Source organism: Gymnoscopelus braueri (assembly GCF_963280865.1).
Source record: "Gymnoscopelus braueri genome assembly, chromosome: 8".
In the NCBI taxonomy this organism is placed as follows: Eukaryota; Metazoa; Chordata; class Actinopteri; order Myctophiformes; family Myctophidae; genus Gymnoscopelus; species Gymnoscopelus braueri.
In genome coordinates this window covers 8,583,502-8,605,628 of record NC_137609.1, presented here as the reverse complement: position 1 = coordinate 8,605,628, position 22,127 = coordinate 8,583,502, and the positions used below count along the sequence as shown (strand labels likewise).

At 41.5% G+C, this 22,127-nt stretch overlaps 1 protein-coding gene across 1 annotated transcript; it reads left to right on the top strand.

The window, feature by feature from the left end:
* The first annotated feature begins 1,549 nt into the window (after positions 1-1,549).
* On the top strand, positions 1,550-20,722 carry LOC308090368 (uncharacterized protein). Its single transcript, XM_080435511.1, has 4 exons — positions 1,550-1,689; positions 14,035-14,133; positions 15,083-15,370; positions 19,661-20,722. The coding sequence occupies exons 2-4, from the start codon at positions 14,064-14,066 to the stop codon at positions 20,713-20,715; spliced, it is 1,413 nt and encodes a 470-aa protein (XP_080291637.1). The 5' UTR covers positions 1,550-1,689; positions 14,035-14,063; the 3' UTR covers positions 20,716-20,722.
* Positions 20,723-22,127: the final 1,405 nt, after the last annotated feature.

The window sequence follows — 22,127 nt, the reverse complement described above, 5'->3', positions numbered from 1 at the left end:
ATTAATTCATCCACTGCTGCCAGCGTTTTTTACCATATTTTGACGACCCACGGAGAGCCACGGAAGCCACGATGTAGACATGGATGTAAACAAAGGCTGTCTGGGGGGTGGGGGAGGGTCACGCCTATCCACCGGAACAAAAATGTTGTAACTGTTGTAATCGTCCATTTTGTTGCTATCGGCAGTTGAATATGGCTCGTTTTCACCAAAGGAACAAGAAATCCGAGCTAGATATGTTTTTCTACATCTCATAACATATGAGTGGACGGAAGTGAATCTTTTTGGGATGACATGCATCACATCCGTCCATTCTTTCTTTCGCAGTCAAGGGGTCATTCATACGTTGCGGAAGAGCACCCTCTAGCGTAATTCTAAAAAAAAAAAAAAAAAAAAAAAATCACGTTGATCCCTAGGGAGGTCCTCACTGCACATTCCACTGGGAGGACACCCCGGGTCAGACCAAGGACCAGATAGGGGGGGATTATATCTCCACACTGGCCTTGGAACGCCTCGGGATCCCCCAGGAGGAAGTAGCTAATGTTGCTCTGGTAAGGGAAGTCTGGAAATATCTGTTGGATCTGTTGCCACCGCGACCCGATTCCGGATGGATGAAACATTTTCTTTTTGGAAAATATTTGCCCAAAATAAGGAGCCAGTGAAAATGGTTAACTCATTAAAACCAATACTAAAACCACTAAAATCAAATATACATGTTGGGGGTCCTTGGCACAGAAAAGTTTGAGAACTACTGATTTAGAATGCATTTGTAGAATTGGCCCCAGGACTTAATGGGTTAACATGAGCCATTTCCTGGCTAAGTAGACCCGATTATTCTGTAATTTGAAGAAAAGAAAGAAGAAAAAACATGTCAGTTGGATACTGTGGACAGCACTTGCATTGCAAGTCATTTTAACAGGATGTCTTTCATTTGAAGTCATTTTCAGACCCTGGGAATGATTTCCCTGCAGCCTTTGCCAGGGTTAATGTAAAGCAACACAATTGTACCCAATGAGTAAAATGTACTGTCAGAGTTGATCAACAAATTCATGAATGTGCATTGATTAGTGAGTCTGAGATTATGTGTGTGTGTGTGTGTGTGTGTGTGTGTGTGTGTGTGTGTGTGTGTGTGTTGGGCGTATCAAAGAGTTAAAATAGAGAAAGAATATAGACAAAAGGAACAACAAAAAAACTGCAAAATGCTATATGCATCTTAAGAACATCTTAATGTATATAGGCTATACAGTTCATTTGTTAATATACAACCAGAGCCATGTTTGCAGAGAGAACAGACAAAATAGGATTGTGGGTCTGTTTTATACCTTCTATTGGCCCTAAGTCTTGGTGCACAATATTGTGAAATCTAATGATGAGTAACACCATTTTCATCAATCAGTTGACTCTGGCACTACCCAAGATGAACAGTGGGGGCAGCAATACGTCAACCTGTCGTATAGTCTGCCAGAAACTCAGAAGAAGAGGAACATACATACCCACAATGCAGTGCAGTGTTTGTGTTCTGAACTTAACGTACGAGAGAAACATTGAAACACGCTGTGATGTTTTACATAATTATAAATTGTCCCTAAACTGTGTTTTTGACTGACTGCTGCAGGTAAAACAAAAACGTCTTTTCTAAACGTCGTTTGCAGCAGGACGTTTGTTAGCAGCTCAACCACTGAAACACAGCAGGTAAAGATCTACTCATGTTCCATTTCTCTTTGTTCACTCATCATTTAGAAAGGAACACAATTGCTCCTCCTAAATCTACTATTAATGTTATATAAACAACCAGCTCCTAGCAGCAGCGACGTCCCGTTGGTCCGACTGGCCTCATATTATAACACCTCAGTCAGTCACACTAACCCAACGGTCAGAATAATGGGATTGAAGGAATTATGAGCAGACCACCAGCAGCATGACATGTACATACATTGTTTTTGCATGTTGTTGTTGTTGATGATGATGCCACTATTTGTCAATGAGTGTAACTCTAGTTACATCAGTTTTTATAACAGTGTATATAAAACTGCTCAAAAAAAGTTTGGTATTGGTATTGTGTTTTATATCATTTTTATCGTTGATTAGTCACCTTTACAACGAGGTACAGCTTGTAAGGATCGGGCATTCGTGGAATGAGCAACACAGCTAAACGTGTGGGTAGCGCCTCCAGAAAATGTGCCAAAATCACCCAATATGCTTCTGTTGGTAATCACTCTTGTTTTGAGCAACCTGCCAGCACACACCTGCTGAGAGGTGTGTGCCAGTAGTCACAGGAGGTGTGTGACTGCCTCAGAGGTGAGTGACTGGCACCTGAACATGGGTTCTGCAACTTTGTTGAATTTGTACTCCAAGCAGCAACACTGCCCCCATGGAAAGATGCCACGTTTGTCCCTTCAGGATAAGGCCCGTGCAATAGGGCAAGTGAAGCTGGTGTTCCGTTATCCAGAGTGACAGCATTATTTGGTGTCAGCCCTGGTACCATTTCCAAACTTAGGACCAAGTTCTGTGAGACAGGTGAAGTCAACAAGGAAGACAACACAACACAACCCAAGACTCCTTGCTTCACTGAGGAACCATAGATTTACAGGCAAGATTTGCACAACGGTACCAAAGACAGATCTCAAAGTTGCAGGGTCCATGATCAGGTGCCAGTCACACACCTGTGACTGGCACAAACCTGCCTGCAAATGGTACCAGGGCTGACACCAAATAATGCGTAATCTGTGTAACGGAACACCAGCTTCACTTGCCCTATTGCACGGGCCTTATCCTGAAGGGACAAACGTGGCATGTTTCCATGAGGGCAGTGTTGGTGCGTGGAGCATACACAAACTAAACAAAGTTGCAGAACCCATTTTCAGGTGCCAGTCACTCACCTGTGACTACTGGCACACACCTCTCAGCAGGTGAGCGAAATCCAACAGAAGCATATTGGGTGATTTTGGCAATTCTTTTGGAGGCGCTACCCACACGTTTAGCTGTGTTGCTCATTCCACGAATGCCCGATCCTTACAAGCTGTACCTCGTTGTAAAGGTGACTAATCAACGATAAAAATGATATAAAACACAATACCAATTGGTATTATTAAAGGGGAGATATAATTGACCGAAGTTAAGTTTCCGAACTTGTTTTGAGCAGTTTATCTATCTCCATGCAGTCAAACACTGAGGTGCAAACAAAACACGAAAACAGCTCTATCATCACGCACCAGACAGTGGATCCTTACCAACAATATCCAAAAACATTTGTCATGCTGTAAGTGTGTCAGGCCTAGAATGACCCATCCGTACAGTATACTATATTTACAGTATTCTATACAGCAGATTACAGTAATGGGTCCATTTGGTTCCATGTGTTATTTTAACACTGATTTTAATGTATATTCTTATCAACTACGGGAGTGAAGTCAACATGTGGGGGTGATGATAATAAAAATGATATCAGTTTCAATCAGAAACATGAGATGTTATTGATGACTCATAATCAGGTCATTCATACTCTTTGATAACCCTAGCCCTGCTAGTAACATCATTATCAAATAGTATTTCTTATTCCTATTTGATAATAATGCTACATTAAGCAATGCAGCTTTTATGGTTTTAGTGACAGCCGGGTGTAGGGGCACTATATCACTATATCCTGCTGAGACATAATATATTCTTATGGTGATAGTAGTAGGCTGACTTTGTAATAGTGTTAGTGTAGCTGTACAATGACCAATCCAGGTAATGCACGCGATTGAAAATTGTTCTGTCTTGTTCATGAGCTGCAAATTGTCAGATTTGCCCACTTTTCTGCTGCTCCAGAGTCTAGTTAAATCTATTGAATATACTTTTCAAGTTATATAGTGTGTATAATATATGTAATCTCATCACAAGTTAACACCTAGAGATGTACCGATGTTTTCCGATAACCATTGCTTGGGTATCGGTCAATAGCGAGTACTGATCCGACACCACTGTGTAATTTAAACACATCTAGGACAGTGGTTCTCAAAGTGGGGTCCAGGTACCCTCAGGGTTCCTTGAGGGGGTTCCAAATGGACCCTTACAGAGTGTACAAATAGAACCAAATGGACCCATTTCTACACTCTCAGAGTTATGGGGGTCGTTGAAATTAAAAGGTTTGAGAACCACTGATCTAGGAATAATAATGATTAAAAAAAAACATTAATAATTGTTAATGTGCAGCTAAAAGTTAGTAAAATTTGAACGCAAATAGTACAGTAATAGTATAAAACAATCGTGCAACATCAACTGAAGCATTCAAAATATGACTGTAAATGAAATATCATGTGATAAATGACGTGGTATCGGAATGGCACAGACTGGTATACTCGCCGATACCAGCATTTTAGGCAGTATCTGCAGCTTTACCGATACTGCTTAATACTCTATTTACATCATGTATACATTTTATTCTCTTTAAATTATTTTAAAAAGCAGACAACTAATAATATTTATTGCGGCTGTTTAAAGGGCCGCGAGGAGCTAAACATGGGAGAGAGACACATATTTGACGCGCATGCACAAGAATTCAGATCCACTCCAATCCTTGCGTTTTTGACCATTTATTCTCCACAAGACACGTTAAGTACAACAGTTCCCAGCATGATACTATTATACCTAAACGTGGATGTTACTGTGCGATATGATACTTTACTTTGTTGCGGTCAACAGAAATTATCGGCTCCACACGCTCACCCCCTCTCTATCCAGATTCCCATACACTATGCCCAGGTGAACGCCATGTTTCATTATTAGCGTGGCAGCGCCCCAGCTCCTGTGATCACGCCCACCACCACTAACAGTGCAGTGCCCAATCTGTCAATCAAATGTGTAATAATGATGTCAATAATAATAAAACACTAGACTAGGCAAAAAGTCACATACGGCTCCTACATTCCGGCCCCTAGTTATGGGAAACACATTAATTATACAATCAATAATACATATAGGAGACGGCAAGAAAAACTTTTAAACCGAAGTCTTCTTTCTTCTTTAGGCCAAAAAATTAAAATCAGCCTAATAAAAGTGATGTTGTCCATCACTCAGTGAGTCAAGTTAGGGAAAAATCAAAGTCATTGTTTATGTATGAAATGTCAATCTGTAGTCCTCATGGATCTTCTGCTTCCTGTAGAAGGCAAACCTTGGTGATAGGCCTGTCCAGATAGCTGGTCTTTGTCTTGATCCGCACACGACGTACAAGTCCTCTTCTATCTGGTGTGGTTTGCACGATCCTTCCAGTGAGCCATGAGTTGCGTGGTGCTGAGTCATCAACTATAAGAACAATATCTCCAGGAATGAAGTTGCGCTTGACTCTTGACCACTTCTGGCGTTCCTGAAGTAGAGGTAAGTATTCCTTGATCCATCTTTTCCAGAACAGGTCGGATATATACTGTACTTGTTTCCATCTGCGTCGAGCATACACATCCTCCTTTTGAAAGCATCCTGGTGGCAAAGATGGCTTGGTTTTAAGCAGCAACAGATGGTTAGGAGTTAGTGCCTCCAAGTCATTTGGATCTGTTGATGCTCTGGTAATGGGTCGGCTGTTGATGACAGATTCCACTTTGCAAAGAACTGTGTGAAGGCCCTCTTCGTCAAGGTTCTGTACTTTCAGAGTGGAATTCAGTACCTTCCTCACAGATCTTATCAGCCTTTCCCAGACTCCTCCATGATGTGATCCAGTAGGTGGATTGAAAGTCCACTTAATTCCTTTCTGAAGTAGGGTGTCATTGATTTGAGCCAGATTCCAACCTTCCATTGCTTCTCTCAGTTCTCGCTCAGCTCCGACAAAGTTGGTTCCATTATCTGAGCGCAATTCCAACACTTGTCCTCGTCTTGAAATGAAGCGTCGAAGTGCATTAATGAAGGAATCCGTATCCAATGACGGTGCCACTTCGATGTGGATGGCTCTTATCGCCAAGCATGTGAAGAGAACTCCATATTTCTTCACCATACTCCTTCCTCGCTTCACTTCGAAAGGTCCGAAATAATCAACTCCAACATGAGAGAATGGAGGGTGATCTGGAGAAACTCTGTCCTGAGGCAAATCTGCCATCTGCTGGTGCGCTGGAGTTGCGTGCAGACGCCTACAGACAATGCATTTAGACAGAACTTTCCGTATAGCCACACTAGCACCCGGGATCCAATATCTTTGGCGCAGGCTAGATAGCATGTGGTTACGACCTCCATGTCCTACATCTTGGTGTACTTGCTGCAGAATGATGTCAGAAATGTGAAGATCCTTTGCCAAGATGGCTGGATGTTTACTTTCTTCAGGCATAGCCGATCTACTTAGTCGTCCTCCAACTCTCAGAATGCCATCTTCGAGTATTGGGTTCAGTTTGTAGATATGACTGGTTCTTTTCACATTCTCTCCTTTTTGCAGACAGTTGAACTCATCAGGAAACCTCCTTCTCTGACAGAAGCGGATGATTTCCATCTCTGCCCGTTTGAGTTCATCCACTGAAAGAGAACGAATGACAGCCTGTTTTTTGATAATCTGCAACTCCTTTTTCATCTCTCTTTCCTGTTGTTCCTTATCCAAGCCAGACTGAGCAAGAGTCCCACTCAATTGCTTCCTCTTCTGACTGAGACACAGTAGCAAGTTCTTAAACTTGAGAATCCACCCGACAACCTTCTTCAGATGTTTCCAAGAAGAGAAGTGATTGATCAAGCGGGCTACTGCATCAATTTCCTCTTCAGCCTGTATTGCGTTCACCAAGAGACTCATCTTGACCTCAGGGTCATCTGGGGAGATCTTGAAAGAGTCATCCGGGTTCACAGGCCATTCCTCTTCAGACCCAGTCAAGAACCGAGGTCCAGAAAGCCATGTGTCATCCTTCAGGAGTGTTTCCACCTTGACTCCCCTGGAAGCCATGTCAGCAGGATTGCTTGCGGTGTTAACATACCTCCACTGAGATGGATTTGACACACTGAGTATCTTTGAGACCCTGTTGGCTACGAAGGTCTGAAACCTTGAGGTCTCATTCCTGATATACTTCAGTACTGAAGTACTATCGGTCCAAAAGATTGAGTCTTCAAGTTGCATTTTCAGCTCCTTCCTCCACAACTTGTCCATTCGACCTGCCACCATGGCAGCCGTCAGCTCCATACGAGGGATGGTAATAGCTTTCAATGGGGCAACTCGAGCTTTTCCCATTATGAAGGCACAATGCACTTCTCCGTGGATGTTGTGCAATAACAGGTAGGTCACTGTTCCATACCCACTTTCACTTGCATCTGCAAAGTGGTGCAAACGTGCAGAAGTTACTTCTCCAAAATCCTCTGGTTTCAGGCATCTGGGAACCTTAAAACCTTCAAGCTGACAGAGCTCCTTCAGCCAACTTGTCCAGTCTTCTGCAGTTGTGGCTGGTATGGCATCATCCCAACCAAGTTCCTTTCTGCACAGATCTTGAAGGATGATTTTGGCTGATAGCACCACAGGTGCTAAGAATCCTAAGGGGTCATAGATCGAACTGACTGTGGAGAGGATCCCTCTTCTGGTCAATGGTTTGTCACTGAGCATGAGCTTGAACATAAATGCATCAGTTTGAACACACCACTGCACACCCAATGCTCTTTCAACAGGCAGTGTGTCATTATCCAAGTCCAGATCCTTGACCTCTTTCGCTCTCTCCTTTGATGGTATGGCAGCCAGCACACTACGTCGGTTGCTTATCCACTTTGTGAGTTTGAAACCCCCTTTAGCACAAAGTGCACGTAGATCTTGGTACAGTGTGATTGCCTCTTCTTCAGACGTTACTGACACCAAGCAATCATCCACGTAGAAATTGTTAAGGACAGTTTCAGTAACTCTGGTTGCAAACTGGTCTGTACTGTCCTCTGCACATTTTCTCAGGGCAAAACATGCACAACTTGGCGAGGATGTGGCGCCGAACAGATGTGCAACCATTCTGTGCTCTACCAGGTTCTTCTCATGGTCCCCATCCGGCCACCAGAGAAACCTCAGCAGATCTGTATCCTCAGATGTTACTTTGACCTGATGGTACATGGCCTCAATGTCTGCCATGAGTACAACAGGCTCCTTCCTAAATCTGGTCATCACTCCGATGAGTGTGCCGGTAAGGTCTGGGCCCTGTAGAAGCTGCGCATTCAACGACGTTCCCTGAAATGTAGCTGCACAGTCGAATACGACCCTGATCTTTTTCTTCTTCGGGTGGTATACACCGTGGTGTGGTATATACCATACCCTACCATCACTGCGTTCCAGATCCTCAGCAGGCACCTTCTCTGCATAGCCTTTGGAGATGATGTCAGTCATGAAAGCAGTGTAGTCTGCATGAAATGAAACATTTTTGTGAAACCTCCTTTTGAGGCTCAGAGTACGCTGTTCTGCTACTCTCCTGTTGTTTGGCATGTTCACATCTCTTTTCCTCAAAGGCAAGCCCATAGTGTAATGGCCATCAATCAACTGGGCAGACTTTGTGACGTACTCCATGAACTGACCATCTTCTCTTGACAACCCCATCTGCTCATCATCTTGACTGGATTCGGGGAAATCGATTTTCAACTGCTGCTTCCATAGATCATCAAGGCTTGCAACAGAGATCCTATTAACTGTGACATCTGGTTGTCCACAAGCAGTGTCATTCCTTGTGTCTCCTCTGAGAGGTCCATTTACTGTCCAGCCCAGCATAGTTTTGACTGCGTACGGGCCACCATCTGCACTTCGAACAACTTGCCATGGTTCCAGTGCCTTGGGCACGTTGGTTCCAATCAGCAGGTCAATACCTGAATCAACTTCAGTGATTTTCACGTGTTTCAGGTGTGGCCATCGTTCTAGGTCTTTCTGTCTTGGAATGTTGCCTCTATGAACTGGCATAGTTTCCTGTGAGTAGATGTTAGGTAGGTCACATGAACACTCGCTGTCCAATCCAGACACTTCTGTCACAACGTGGCTTCCAATGATTTTCTCCTGGCCCATTATCCTAAGGAGAATGTTTGTTCTTCTTCCCCTGAGATTCAGCTTGCTCATCAGTCGTTCCGTGCAAAATGTTGCAGAGCTCCCAGGATCCAGGAAGGCGTATGTAATCAATGTCTCTTGTCCCTTCTTAGACTTAACTTGAACAGGTACAATGGCCAGTGTGCAGTCCTGCTCACCGGCCCCTGTAAGACCACTCGATTGAACGGAAATCAGAGCACTGCCCACTGTGGTCTCAGATTCTCCTGTAGCTTGTGTTGACTTTGGTTCTCTCTCTTTTGAGTACAAATGAAGGATGCTAGGGTGCTTCCGACTGCATACCTTGCATGACAGGCGCTTACTGCAGTCTCTGCTCATGTGTCCAATACACATGCATCCAAAGCACACACCATGTTCTTTTAAGAAACCAATTTTCTCACTGTGCATTTTCTTTTCCAATTGAAAGCACAGATCCAAAGCGTGTCTACCTCCACAAAACAGGCAGAGCGTATGGCTTCTCTCCTTCACCCTTGTTCCAGATTCAAATTTATTTTCCATTGTTGCAATGGTGGTGGCAAAACTACTTCCCTTTGCCCTTGGACGAGGTTGGATTTTGGATTTCCATGGCTCCTTTCTTACTGTGGCTGATGGAGCATCCTGTATGTCTCCAAAAAGCGGATCACTTACAATCTTCACTTCTCTTTCGATGAAGATAACCATGTCGGTGAATGTAGCTCTTTGGCCTCTTCTTTCCTGTAAGTCACAGGCCTTAGTTCTCCATTTGTCCCTCTGTCTGTAGGGCAATTTCCTTATGATGGCTAGCATGTTGGTAGGTGTATTCAACTCATACAGGTAATCGACCTCCTCCATGGCGTTGCAACATCCTCTTAGGAAAAGACTGTATGCCTGCAGAGCTTTTACATCTTCGGATTTTATTGTTGGCCATGAAAGCGCCTTTTCCATGTAGGCGGAGGTGATTTTCTGTGCATTTCCAAAATGCTCCAATAGCAAAGCTTTAGCCTTGGCATATCCTCTATCGTGAGCCATGTGCTGACAGCTTCTGACAAGATCCCTAGGCTGCCCCCTGGTGTACTGTTCGAGAAAATATAGGCAGTCTTTAGGGTTGTCCGTTCTCTCTTCAATGCTGTGCTCAAAAGCCCTTATGAAAGTATGATATTCCAAACAGTCACCATCAAAAACCTCAATGTCTTTTTTAGGCAGGAATGAAAGTGACTGCTGTTGAACAAGCAAAGCTGTTATTTGATTTTGTTGTTCCAATACTGTTATTATTTGACTCTGTTCATTGCTGCTAGTTGTGGGCTGGCTCCTTGAAGTGGCTGGTTGAATGCTTTGTATTGGTGGGTGATTGATTTGTATTGCTGGGTGCTTGCTCTGTATTGTTGGTTGGTTGATTTGCTGCTGAGCTCCATTTCCCAGTTTAGATCTTGCGCCCAAGCTATATGGGTTGGGCTGTCCACCTGCAGGCTGGTTTGTATCAGGCACAAACATTTTTGCATCAGCACTGAGTGTTTGAGGTTTCCTTTGTCCTCTTTCCACATAGGAATTCATGCCATTGGATGTCTTACTTGCACGAGATCCTCCAGAGCTTCTCAGAGCATTCACTTTAGCCCTGGATGCTGCTATCTCCACTTCAAGTTCAAGTTGCTCCTTTTTCTTTTTAATCACTTGCTCTTGCTCCTCCAATGCATGTTTCTCCTTTAAAAACTGCTGTCTTGCAATCAGAGCTGCTATGTCAGCCTCCTCAGCTCTAATGCGTGCTGATGAAGTTTTTGAGACATTGGACTCAGCACTTGGCCTGCCAGACCCCCTGCTTCCAACATTAGATATACTGTCATCTGGACTGATTTCATCCTGTGCACAGGTTCCAACATTTTGTCCAGAGTGCAATGACACATGAGTCTGACTTTCGTGCTGTTCAGAAATCACATTTGTGGACACATCATGTACAGTAGCAGGATTGGACATTTTTAACCCAGTTTCAGAAAGCCATCGTTTTGCATCCTCAATAAAGCCATTGTTGCATTTGAGCACATTTTTAAACCATTCATTTTGTTTTTCATGTTCCTCCTCAGGAAGAAAAGGAATCAGGGTTTGGTGTAACAGTGTGATTTCATGAACCATTTTCATTAAAGTCTCAAGTTGAGATCGCACTTGTGTGGCATTTTCATCCCCTTGCATGAGATCTTTCACTGTATTTGTCACATGTTTCATTTTGTGAACCATTATTTTCCGTTCCTTTTGTATGGTTTCAATTTTGTTTGCCAACGCCTTTACAGTGAGTTTGGTTTCCCTTTTTGGTTGCTCAACTTGCACATCCATATTTGAACCAATAGAAATTGACTTTGAAATGTCTGTTTCATTTTCCAACAGCACACAGCAGCGCACAATGAAACGCCAATCCACACGGAGCAAGCAATAAATAAATAAATAAATAAATGTCGCAGTGCGTTTGTCAATAAAACGTCAACTCCACACAGAACAATAAAACAAACAACTTCACTGTCCGTGTATCAACAACCAATCCACTTCATCAATAAAACACCCAAAGCAGCTAAAACAACACACAAGCAAACAACACGTCCCCAATGGACAAGCGGCAGTAACTTGTTCAAAACAAAGTAAACTGGGTATCAACACAGCAGCTTACAGTCAAAGTCAAAGTCAAGTTACTACAATCATAGGCCTACCGCTTCTGTTGCGCTGTTGCCGTTTTAGCCGACAGGCTGTTTTTATGAATGAACGTGGCGTCCTCCGTGCCTCCAAACAGCGGAGATCGTGACCGTTTTTATGAATGAAAGTGGCGATCCTCCTGTCCAATACAGCGGAGATCGGGTCCTTTTGTGAATGAACGTGGCGTTCCTCTTCTGTCCAATACAGCGGAGAACGTGGCTCGCGTTACAAACAAAGTTCATTCACGGTCCAAAGCGTCCCAATGCGATCCTAGGAATCCACGATTTAATGTCCTTTTTCCACGGATCCACACTTCTTTGGAATACTTTCTGTTGACTAATATTGCGGCTGTTTAAAGGGCCGCGAGGAGCTAAACATGGGAGAGAGACACATATTTGACGCGCATGCACAAGAATTCAGATCCACTCCAATCCTTGCGTTTTTGACCATTTATTCTCCACAAGACACGTTAAGTACAACAGTTCCCAGCATGATACTATTATACCTAAACGTGGATGTTACTGTGCGATATGATACTTTACTTTGTTGCGGTCAACAGAAATTATCGGCTCCACACGCTCACCCCCTCTCTATCCAGATTCCCATACACTATGCCCAGGTGAACGCCATGTTTCATTATTAGCGTGGCAGCGCCCCAGCTCCTGTGATCACGCCCACCACCACTAACAGTGCAGTGCCCAATCTGTCAATCAAATGTGTAATAATAATGTCAATAATAATAAAACACTAGACTAGGCAAAAAGTCACATACGGCTCCTACAATATTATTAACTCTCTGTGTGTGTGTGTGTGCGTGTGCGTGCGATTAATGCCAGTGTTAATTGTCTGATTTCTTAAACCAAGACATGATAAATAGGCGAAGATGTAATAACTATGTGGTATGCACTCTTAACTTGGAGACCCACCCCTTGTCCCTTGAAATGTTGATGAATTCATAGTATTTTATTTAAATCCCTAAATTAAAGCTTCATGCCAAATTTCAACACTGTAAGAACTTTGTCATTCATGAATAGTCAAATTTAATGACCTTACGGAAAGTATTGCTTGAGTGCAGCAGGCTCAACCAGTGTGGCAGGGTAGGCGGGTAGGCTGTGTAAAAGAGATTAAAATTACTTGTAATTACTTGTAAATATCCTAGGTGGGGTTGGCGAAAGGGCCCACTCTGTGTGGAGTTTGCATGTTCTCCCCGTGTCTCTCAGGGTAGTTAATACCCTCACAAAAACATGTAGTAAAATAAAAAGATTTTTTTTTTACTTGTAATTGCCTGTAATTAAAAGTTTTATTCTTCATCAGTGACACATCAGCACATCAACATTCCTATTTGAGCTTCATGAGTCATGTCGGTGCTTATAGAGAAGGCAGTGAATGGCCTCACTTTGTCTTCTAGTCCCTGATTGTCTCTCCCTTGCAGTCTTCAGTGCAGCACTGGTGCGCAGGGCTGAGATGATGTACCTGCTGCCTCCATTGTTTTCCATGTTCTCACAACAGCAGCTTTGGCAGCAGAGCAGTGGCAATGGAGGAGAGAGAGCAGCTGTACGTGACTGCAAAATAAAATTACAAAAACAAAGCCAGAGTAGTTTGACACTCCTGCTTTAGAAGCAAATGATTTTCTACATAAGTGACATGTTTTTGTAATGCAAATACTGATAGGGTGACTAACGACTAACGGTGTTGCTTACTTCAAATGATATTAAGATATTAAGACCTGGAACGCATCTGTGTCACTTTTTCATTTGAGCTAAAAAGCATTCTTTTACACTTTGGCTATTCAAGAATAGCAGATCTAAAAGCTCATAGCGCTGCACCGAGTGCCGCGCTATGAGCTTGTAGATCTGCTATTTTAGAAAAATCGTGAAAATGTGTGCAAATCTTTGAATATATATATATTTTTAAGCGAACATTTTTAACTCAAATCCTTGCTTCTGGGGGTCCCTGGAACAAAATATTTTGAGATGGGAGTCGGCGGCCAAATAGATATCATTTTGGGGGTCCTTGACATGAAAAGGTTTGAGCACCACTGATATATACGTTTTTTTCAGAATACTGTTGGGATTTAGAGGACATTTGTAGAATCGGCTTCAGGTCTTAATGGGTTAAGATATTAAAGATGACCATTTTGAAATGTTTTCAAAACCTTTAACCGGAACTCGTTAACGGTTAATTAAACATTAACAAAAAGAATACAATGTATGTACTATTAAAAATGGACGATTGTCTGTGTAACTCACAAATGGTCCCACCTTAACAAACCCAGCAGCACTGCATTTGTGGTTTGATTGGCCAAATAAGTTACTCCTTCAAAATTGTCTGTTATTGTTGAAGTTGAGTGTAAGAAGAGGTGTTTCTCTTCTTAATCAACCCTAAACTCCTCTGGGATTTTAATTGTTTCATTCCAGACTCTGTGGAGTCCAGACTGCAGGTGTAGATGAACTCTCCAGACCCAGCCAGACCCGTTTCAATGAAACGGGAGGAACCTGAATGCTACCCAGACCTCAGTAAGTTGCACTGTCTCGCTTTCTTCCCTTTCTCTAGCTTCAAGGTGTTCATTGTCACATGTACATACAATACAGTTGCTTGCTGAAATTATTGTGCTTCAACAGTACTGTGGAATAAGATAACATAAGAATAAAATAGGACAGAAAGGTAATGGTAGTAATAGAATAAAAACATGTTGCTCTAGAACAGTAGAATATTTTTAACGTGATTTTGTTCCTCCGACATGGTAAAGTCAATGGAGGGGATACGAGGTGGCTATGCACAGGTTTTCGGGTTTTCTAGTCGTCTATGTACGGCAGGGGTTCCCAAAGTTGGGGTCGCGACCCCACTGACGGTGGAAATTATTTTGGGTCATAAAAAGAAAATAGAAGAAAACACGTTTTATTTATTCAACAGAATGGATGGATGAAATACAATCTAAAAATGATTACAAATAGTACATTTTACCATTTTAATACATTACAAATCCGTGCAAGTTTATGTGCATAAATTACCTTCAGGGTTAGGTGGGGTCGCGAGTCAATAGCCGCAATATTTTGGGGTCGCGGGCTGAAAAGTTTGGGAACCCATGATGTACGGAATGACATCCGTGCTATTTCACCTATGTTGTGTGAGATCGGGTTGCTTTTGTCACAGTAGTGTGAGTGTGCCTGAAGTGAGCAGAAGGGCTTCCCTTTGTTCTGGAATCTGTACTAAAGTAGTTCTTGAGCACTTCATACCTACTGGACTGTAGTTTCTACCTTTTCACCTCTAGAGCACATAATAGAACAAAGAGATCTATGGATTTCTTTGTTCTATTATGTTTTGATATTGTCTCGTAATTTGACAATTAATGAATTAGGGTTAGGGTTAACTAAATGTATAAATTGAGATAATATAAAAAATGTGTGTGTATTTTGAGCTAAGAAATGTAACCAGAACTTGTTCATGTTATTCTTCTGCTCCTAGACATCCTGCACATGGCTGTGTGTAAAGAGGAGGTTTCTGCTGAACAGGAGAGGAGCCCCAGTCTGTGCCAGGAGAAACCAGAGCCTCCACAGATTATTAAAGAGGAACAGGAGGAGCTACTTCAAAGACCAGAGGAGACGGATGGGCCAATGCTGACATCACAAGTGAAAAGTGATGTTGATGATGAAGACATCTCTTCACACTGCTCTGAAATTGAAGTTGAAGTTGAACTTGAGTCAGACTCTGAAGTCACTGAAGACAGTGATGATTGGGAGGAGACCAATGGAGGTTAGCCAGCTTTAAACACACTGAAATCACACAAGACACTAAATGTGGAGGGATTGATTGATTTATTTATTGATTGAACACTTAATAAAAACATTGTAGTACAGCAAGTACTTGCTCTGGTGGCAAGCTAAAGACATATCTAAGTCCTGTTGCAATTTGCAGACAGGTGCTCTTTTAGGGTGGTTTTGAATGAGGATATAGGGAGTCACAAAGTGTGATGGCTGGTGGTAGGATGTTCCACATTTTGGTGGCAAAACAGTAGAATGCATTCATCCCCATGTTTGTGCTGAATTCGGGGGGTACGAGATCAGTGGAGCTCCCTCTGGCGTTGTATCTGTGGGTGTCTCTCACTCTAGTGAAGTAGTTTTACAGATACATGGGCACTGATCTCCTTAGTATCGTGAAGACAAGGCCCATTGCAAGTTGCTGTACTCTGTCCTCTACCCTGAGCCATAGACACACACGGCCGGAAGAGTGGCGCCTACAAATTCACGCCCACTTTTGACACAGCGCCGCTACTCGAGGTCCTTTAGAACGATGAAATGCAGCTCTCAATGCAATCTCTATGAGAGGCATTGTAAAATACCGTAATTTCACTGGTTAAAGGTAGGGTAAGTGATATTTTTTGGTTAAAACAAAAAGTATTTTGTTAAAAGGTTAAAGCACTATATTCTGATAGTAATCATTATTATAGAGTGTGTGTTCAGTAACAGGAGTCTCCCCGTCTCTCCAACTCTTAAATTAACAGAAAATACATTTTCCGGTAGGTGTCAAAATCTCAGCCAATCACTGAGAAAGTACCCATTTTAAGCTTCATTTTTATAGTGTTCCAGTTCAAAATTTGCCTGCTCATTTCTTAGTGTCATCACTTACAATTTCACTTGTTTAATCTATAACCTGATTGAGTTCTCTATCCTGATTGGATACAATTGGAAATGAAACTGAAACGAAAATGCATTTTCTGTTTTATAAAGAGCTGGAGAGACAAGGAGACTCCTTTTACTGAACAAACACTCTATTGCAATGAGTACTATCAGAATATAGAGCTATTTAACACTTATTTTAACCAAAGAAAATCACTTACCCTACCTTTAACTACTGAGGCTGTAGCGATTTTTTTGGTGTTCTAATAAAGTGTCCCATTTGTTTGATTTGTCCTTTTTAATGTGACGTACCTGCCATCTCAATATACTATAATATTCTCCAATAGTGTCTCAAAAGTTCTAGCATCTGAAATCTAAGGTTTAAGTGGTCGCATGGTATATACGTCACGGACGAATCCCTTGAGGTTTTCAATAACCAGATACGTTTGTGTCTCATGTATCATTTTTATAGGCTATTTATTTTGGACAATTATCCAAACAGCATCTTGCAAGACTATTTGTATATTAATACTAACCTGGAGTATTCACTAAGTAGTTGAAAATGTCGGGATATGTCACTCCTCCATTTAGTTGGGTTATTTCCCCAACTTTCAGGCAAGTTAATACAACAACGGTAAACCCACACGTTTTAATTTGTCATGTACCGTCGGAGCTCCGTGGTGGGTAGAAAATTAATATAAGCCTATGAGATGTTCAAAATATAGAAATATGAACAAAGTCAGTCGGATTGGGATGAGAATTCCCCACTTCAGAGTGGACGCTCGGCGCTCGTAAAGACAGTGATGTCACTGAAATGCGACTACTGTGTCTGTCTGCAGTCTACCCTCTGCTGTTAACATTATGGGTAACCCATAAAAGTGGCTAATTAAATGTGAAACACATCAACTATTAATAAAACAAGAAGATATGTTGACAAAGACATTTGGAAACATATTTTTATTTAAATCAATATCGTCTCCAGTTAATGTAGGATAGTTTTTAAAGTAGGCTAACTCTCATATCCTCTCATAGGGAATGTATTGGCAGCTGCAGTACATCGTTCTAACGGACCTCGACTGGAGGCACTGTCTCAAAAGTGGGCGTGAAATTTGTAGTTCCTGTGTTGGTCTATCCCAGCCTAGCAAAGTGAACTGGGGTTAGGTGAGTCCTAGGTGATTCATTGAGACAAAAGCTGTCCCAGGACCTGAAATGACCAAAACAAACTATAGTATAGTACAGTATAGCTGAACTAAACTAAACTAATAATAAATACTATTTACTTAAAGGTAGGGTAAGTGATATTTTTGGGTATATATATATTTTTTGTTAAAAAGGTTAAAGTACTATATTCTGATAGTAATCATTGCTACAGAGCGTTTGTTCGGTTACAGGGGTCTCTCCAGCTCTTTAGTAAACACAATATAGTAAATTTTCAGGTAGGTGACAACATTTAAACCAATCAGGAGAGAGCACTGAAAATGCATTTTCTGTTTATTAAAGAGCTGGAGAGACATGGGAGACTCCTTTTACTGAACAAACACTCTATAGCAATGAGTACTATCAGAATATAAAGCTATTTAACACTTATTTTAACCAAAGCAAATCACTTACCCTACCTTTAAGTTATCGCTTAAAATTAAAATAATTTGTTATCTAAACATTTGACCTGTTTTTAGTTCAGTTTTTTAGTTTAGTTGTTTTTATTTATCATTATGGAACAAAAATGGGGAATCGATATTAAAGCAATACAAGGCAGGTCCACAAATAACGATTTTTAGCAACCTCTGCTGGTCACTACCGTCACTGCATGTATTTTGCGTAGTCCTGCATTGCCCAGAATTCCATTTGTTTTCACCGGAAGGCGGAAGCGTTTCAAAAAGCGTTCTTTTAATTGTTTTATACTATCTGCGGATCGTTTCTCTTAGCCAGTGGAGCATTAGTTACCGTGACCTGTGTTTTCTTTTGCTGTTGTTTTTCCATCTTCAAATCCTATAATATCTTAAAAACAGTGTGAGATTCCTTTTTGTTAATAGCGCTGTAGTTCCTGGCCAAACAGGAAACCGGTGTGGTAGTTCCTGGCCAAACAGGAAACTGGTGCATTTCCGTTTCAGTTTTCCGGACGGATGACGTCATTTTCGCGGAAATGACACCCCCGCCACCGTTTCAATAGAAAATAGTTTATAAAAGGCTTTCGGGGGTGAAATTCATGGAGTGGGTGTTGTGAAACATTTGTCACTCACAAAAGACAAAAGACAATTTAACTTTAGTTTTTTTGAAAAAGTTACCTAGTACAACTTTAACTCATTGAGTGCCCAAATTATTATTATCTATTTCTGGCCATTACGATTTTTATTTTTTTTATTTTTTCAAAGTAAAAAAAAAGTGCTTAGGAAGCGAGATACAGTTATAAGTTAAACAAGGAGTGGATGGAGCTGCAAATCTTCAGATAATGATATCTTGTTTTTGTTTTTTTTTGTAGTTTTTTTAATACGTGAAACACGTTAATGGCACGTTGCACCATAGCGCTAAAACACGTGAATGACTCAATGAGTTAAGAACCGGAATCGATAAGCAGAATCGTAATCGGAACCAAATCGATAAAATCCTAACAATGCCCATCCCTACTTCACCGGAATCCCTCATGGCTCTACAGCATACTAACCCACGTCCAGTTATTTTTTCTACACAAAATGTTTTTGCCGAAAATTGCAGATGAACAAACTCACAATGCGTCACATTGCCACGCCTTGGGAGCTTGTAGATCGGCTATTTTTGAGCGGTGCCAGACTGTACTACATTTGACCGTTTGTGTTTGTCCGTATGTATGTATGTATGAGCACAGCATCAACAGCTGCAGCCGATTGCAACACAAAGATGCAACCAATTACACCAATTAAACACACATCTGAATACCAGTACACACACATCAAATAGAGCAGTAGCGTCTGAATCCCCGCATCAACACATCAAATAGAGCAGTACCGTCTGAATCCCAGCATCAACACATCAAACAGAGTATTACTGGCTGAATACCAGCACCCACACATCAAATAGGGTAGTACCGCCTGAAAACAGCACATACTCATTAAACAGAGTAGGCACCGCTTAGTCACGCTGCGTGTGATTTTCGTCTAATGTCCGTCCCAGAATAAGGACGTTAGAGATCATGTGGTTAAATATGTGTAAACCACTGGCTTAGCTAATAGACCATAGAGAAGCCAAGGGTAAATGATTCACTTGAAATGCCCTGCTGTGATTTTGATCTCGAACACGTTATTAGGTGATTGTTTTGTCCATTCTTTTCACGTCATCATTATAATGTATCTGTTGCACAGATGTTGGGGCATTTACAAGTTCTCTCTCTCTCTCTCTCTCTCTCTCTCTCTCTCTCTCTCTCTCTCTCTCTCTCTCTCTCTCTCTCTCTCAGGAGTGATGTCCCAGTCTTCCCAGACTCATGTCTTCTCCTGTTCTGAGTGTCCATACGCCTTCACGTCTCAGGTCCTTCTCTATAAACACATCAAGAGGGGCCACAATGATCTCTACTGCGAAATGCTGAGGAATGGACAGATCACCTCAGCAGCCTGTCAGCAAATCCCCAACTCTGTAACCAGCCAGAAACAAGGAGACACTGACCAAGGAGACACTGACCAAGACACCGACCAAGACACTTTAACTGAACAAGGAGAAGAAAAGGAACATGAGCTTGTCACAGGAAAGCAAACGCACATCTGTAAACACTGTCCAAAGAGTTTCAGTCAATCAGGTAGCCTAAAGAGACACCAGCATGTCCACACCAGAAAAAAACCTTTCCACTGTACAACTTGCGACAAGAGTTTCTGTCATTTAAGTGGCCTGAAGACACACCAGCGTGTCCACACGGGAGACAAATCTCTCTATTGTGAACAGTGTGACAGGAGTTTCAGTCGGGCAGATGACATCAAGAGACACCAACGCTTCCACGCCGGAGACAAACCATTCCACTGTAAACATTGTGAAAAAAGTTTCTTTCAGTCGTGTGACCTGAAGAGACACGAGCGTGTCCACACCGGAGAACAACCTTTTCAATGTAAACACTGTGGGAAAAGTTTCTCTCAGTCAGGTGACGTGAAGAAACACCAGAGTGTCCACACTGGAGAAAAACCTTATCAGTGTCAACACTGTGACAAGAGTTTCAGTCATTCGAGTGGCCTGAATATACACCAACGTGTCCACACCGGTGAAAAACCTTTCCACTGTGAACACTGTGACAAAAGCTTCTTACAGTCAAGTGCTCTGAAGACACACCAGCGTCTCCACACTGGGGAAAGACCTTTCCACTGTAAACACTGTGGCAAAAGTTTCTTGCAGTCAAGTAATCTGAATACACACCTGCGTGTACACACTAGAGAAAAACCTTACCACTGTCAACATTGCGACAAGAGTTACAGCCATTCCGGTGACCTGAAGAAACACCAGCGTGTCCACGCTGAAGAGTTTCAGTGAGTCGCTATACAACACTATGTATTGTTTTGGGCTATTGATCTTATTCATAAAAACATGTCCCATATTGTTTTTGTTCATAAAAACATGTCCCAAATCATGTCTTACACTACGTAAAATATGTAATGTGGTAAAATAGTGAAACGGCTTGGTTGGATGCTTTTGATTCTGATCGGTCAATCGGATGCTTGATTCTGATAGCTCAATCTCTGAATTCAGCAGTGTGTTATTTCTGAATATTGACCTCTGAGCTCAATAACAGACTGCTGTCTAATCAAAGGCCCAGAGCACCTGCTCATATCAATCTGCACTGCTTTATTTTATGCTGTATCCAACACAGCAATGTAAACAAACACACAATATCATTTACCGCTAAGCATTGCTCTCAAGAATGTTTTTGAAAACATTTGAAGCGAGAAATAGACAATGCAGTAACCAGTAACCTGTGTAGTGACCTGTTGTTTTCCGAGGTGATACGTTGCACTGGACGCACCGTGACCTGGCATTAAGTAATGGAATAGCCTACTTTCATTACCGTAGGCAAGGAAATCCTTTATTTTGTTACTTTTGGGGACAATGTATTAATTTCTTCATTAAGTAGCCGTGTAATAAGTGGGATAATTGATGGCCAGCCTCCTCTTCGCGTCAGGATCTAATCGTTGCATAGATGTCAGTAACAAAAAGAACAGATCTACAAGGTAACCGTAAATTGTTGTTAACTTGTAGATCTGTTCTTTTTGTCATGTAATGCCCTCAATGCCCACTTGAGTATAAATCAATGACGTGATACACATTGTGCAACAGATGCGGCGAGGATGTTGAAGTTTACAAGGAGCGCATTAGTCCTTGCATCATAGAACACACACAGCCTTCCCCCATATTTTTAAAAAATATTTATTTCAAATTATTATCATCTTTATTATAAAACCATAATAAGTATTGTTATTATTAGCATTATTGCTATTATTAGTATTATTTATTTGTATTGGAAGTCGAATGATACTTATTGATGAATACTGATGTGGACTTTTGTTTAATTTTGATTTGAAATTGTGCAATTTTGTTTTTGTTCTACTTTAGCTTATTTGTATCTGACAAGATCAAAACAATTGCATGGATATGTAAATATTGTAAACTGAAATGAACAATGAATTAATTGCAATACAAGTATAAAAAAGGACTTGTCGGGTGCACACAAAAAGACATGAAAATGAGCTGTGTTAAAGTTAAATGCCTTTACAATGTACCACTCTTGGTACAGTAGTAGGTCTTGGTATTCATCATATTCTTCCCTACTTGTGTCTCAGTATTTGTTTTCAAACCCTGTAGCACTTTGTGATTTGCCAAAAAATTCAAGTGTGTTATAAATAATTAAAAATATTATTATTAATAATTCTGTATTGTATGCTTCATTT

Excerpts from the sequence above, each read along its gene's own strand:
- LOC308090368 (XM_080435511.1), top strand. The coding sequence starts at position 14,064 with ATGAACTCTCCAGACCCAGCCAGACCCGTTTCAATGAAACGGGAGGAA. Across the intron at positions 14,134-15,082 it reads TGAATGCTACCCAGACCTCA|ACATCCTGCACATGGCTGTG; the intron begins GTAAGTTGCACT and ends TTCTGCTCCTAG. Across the intron at positions 15,371-19,660 it reads TTGGGAGGAGACCAATGGAG|GAGTGATGTCCCAGTCTTCC; the intron begins GTTAGCCAGCTT and ends TCTCTCTCTCAG.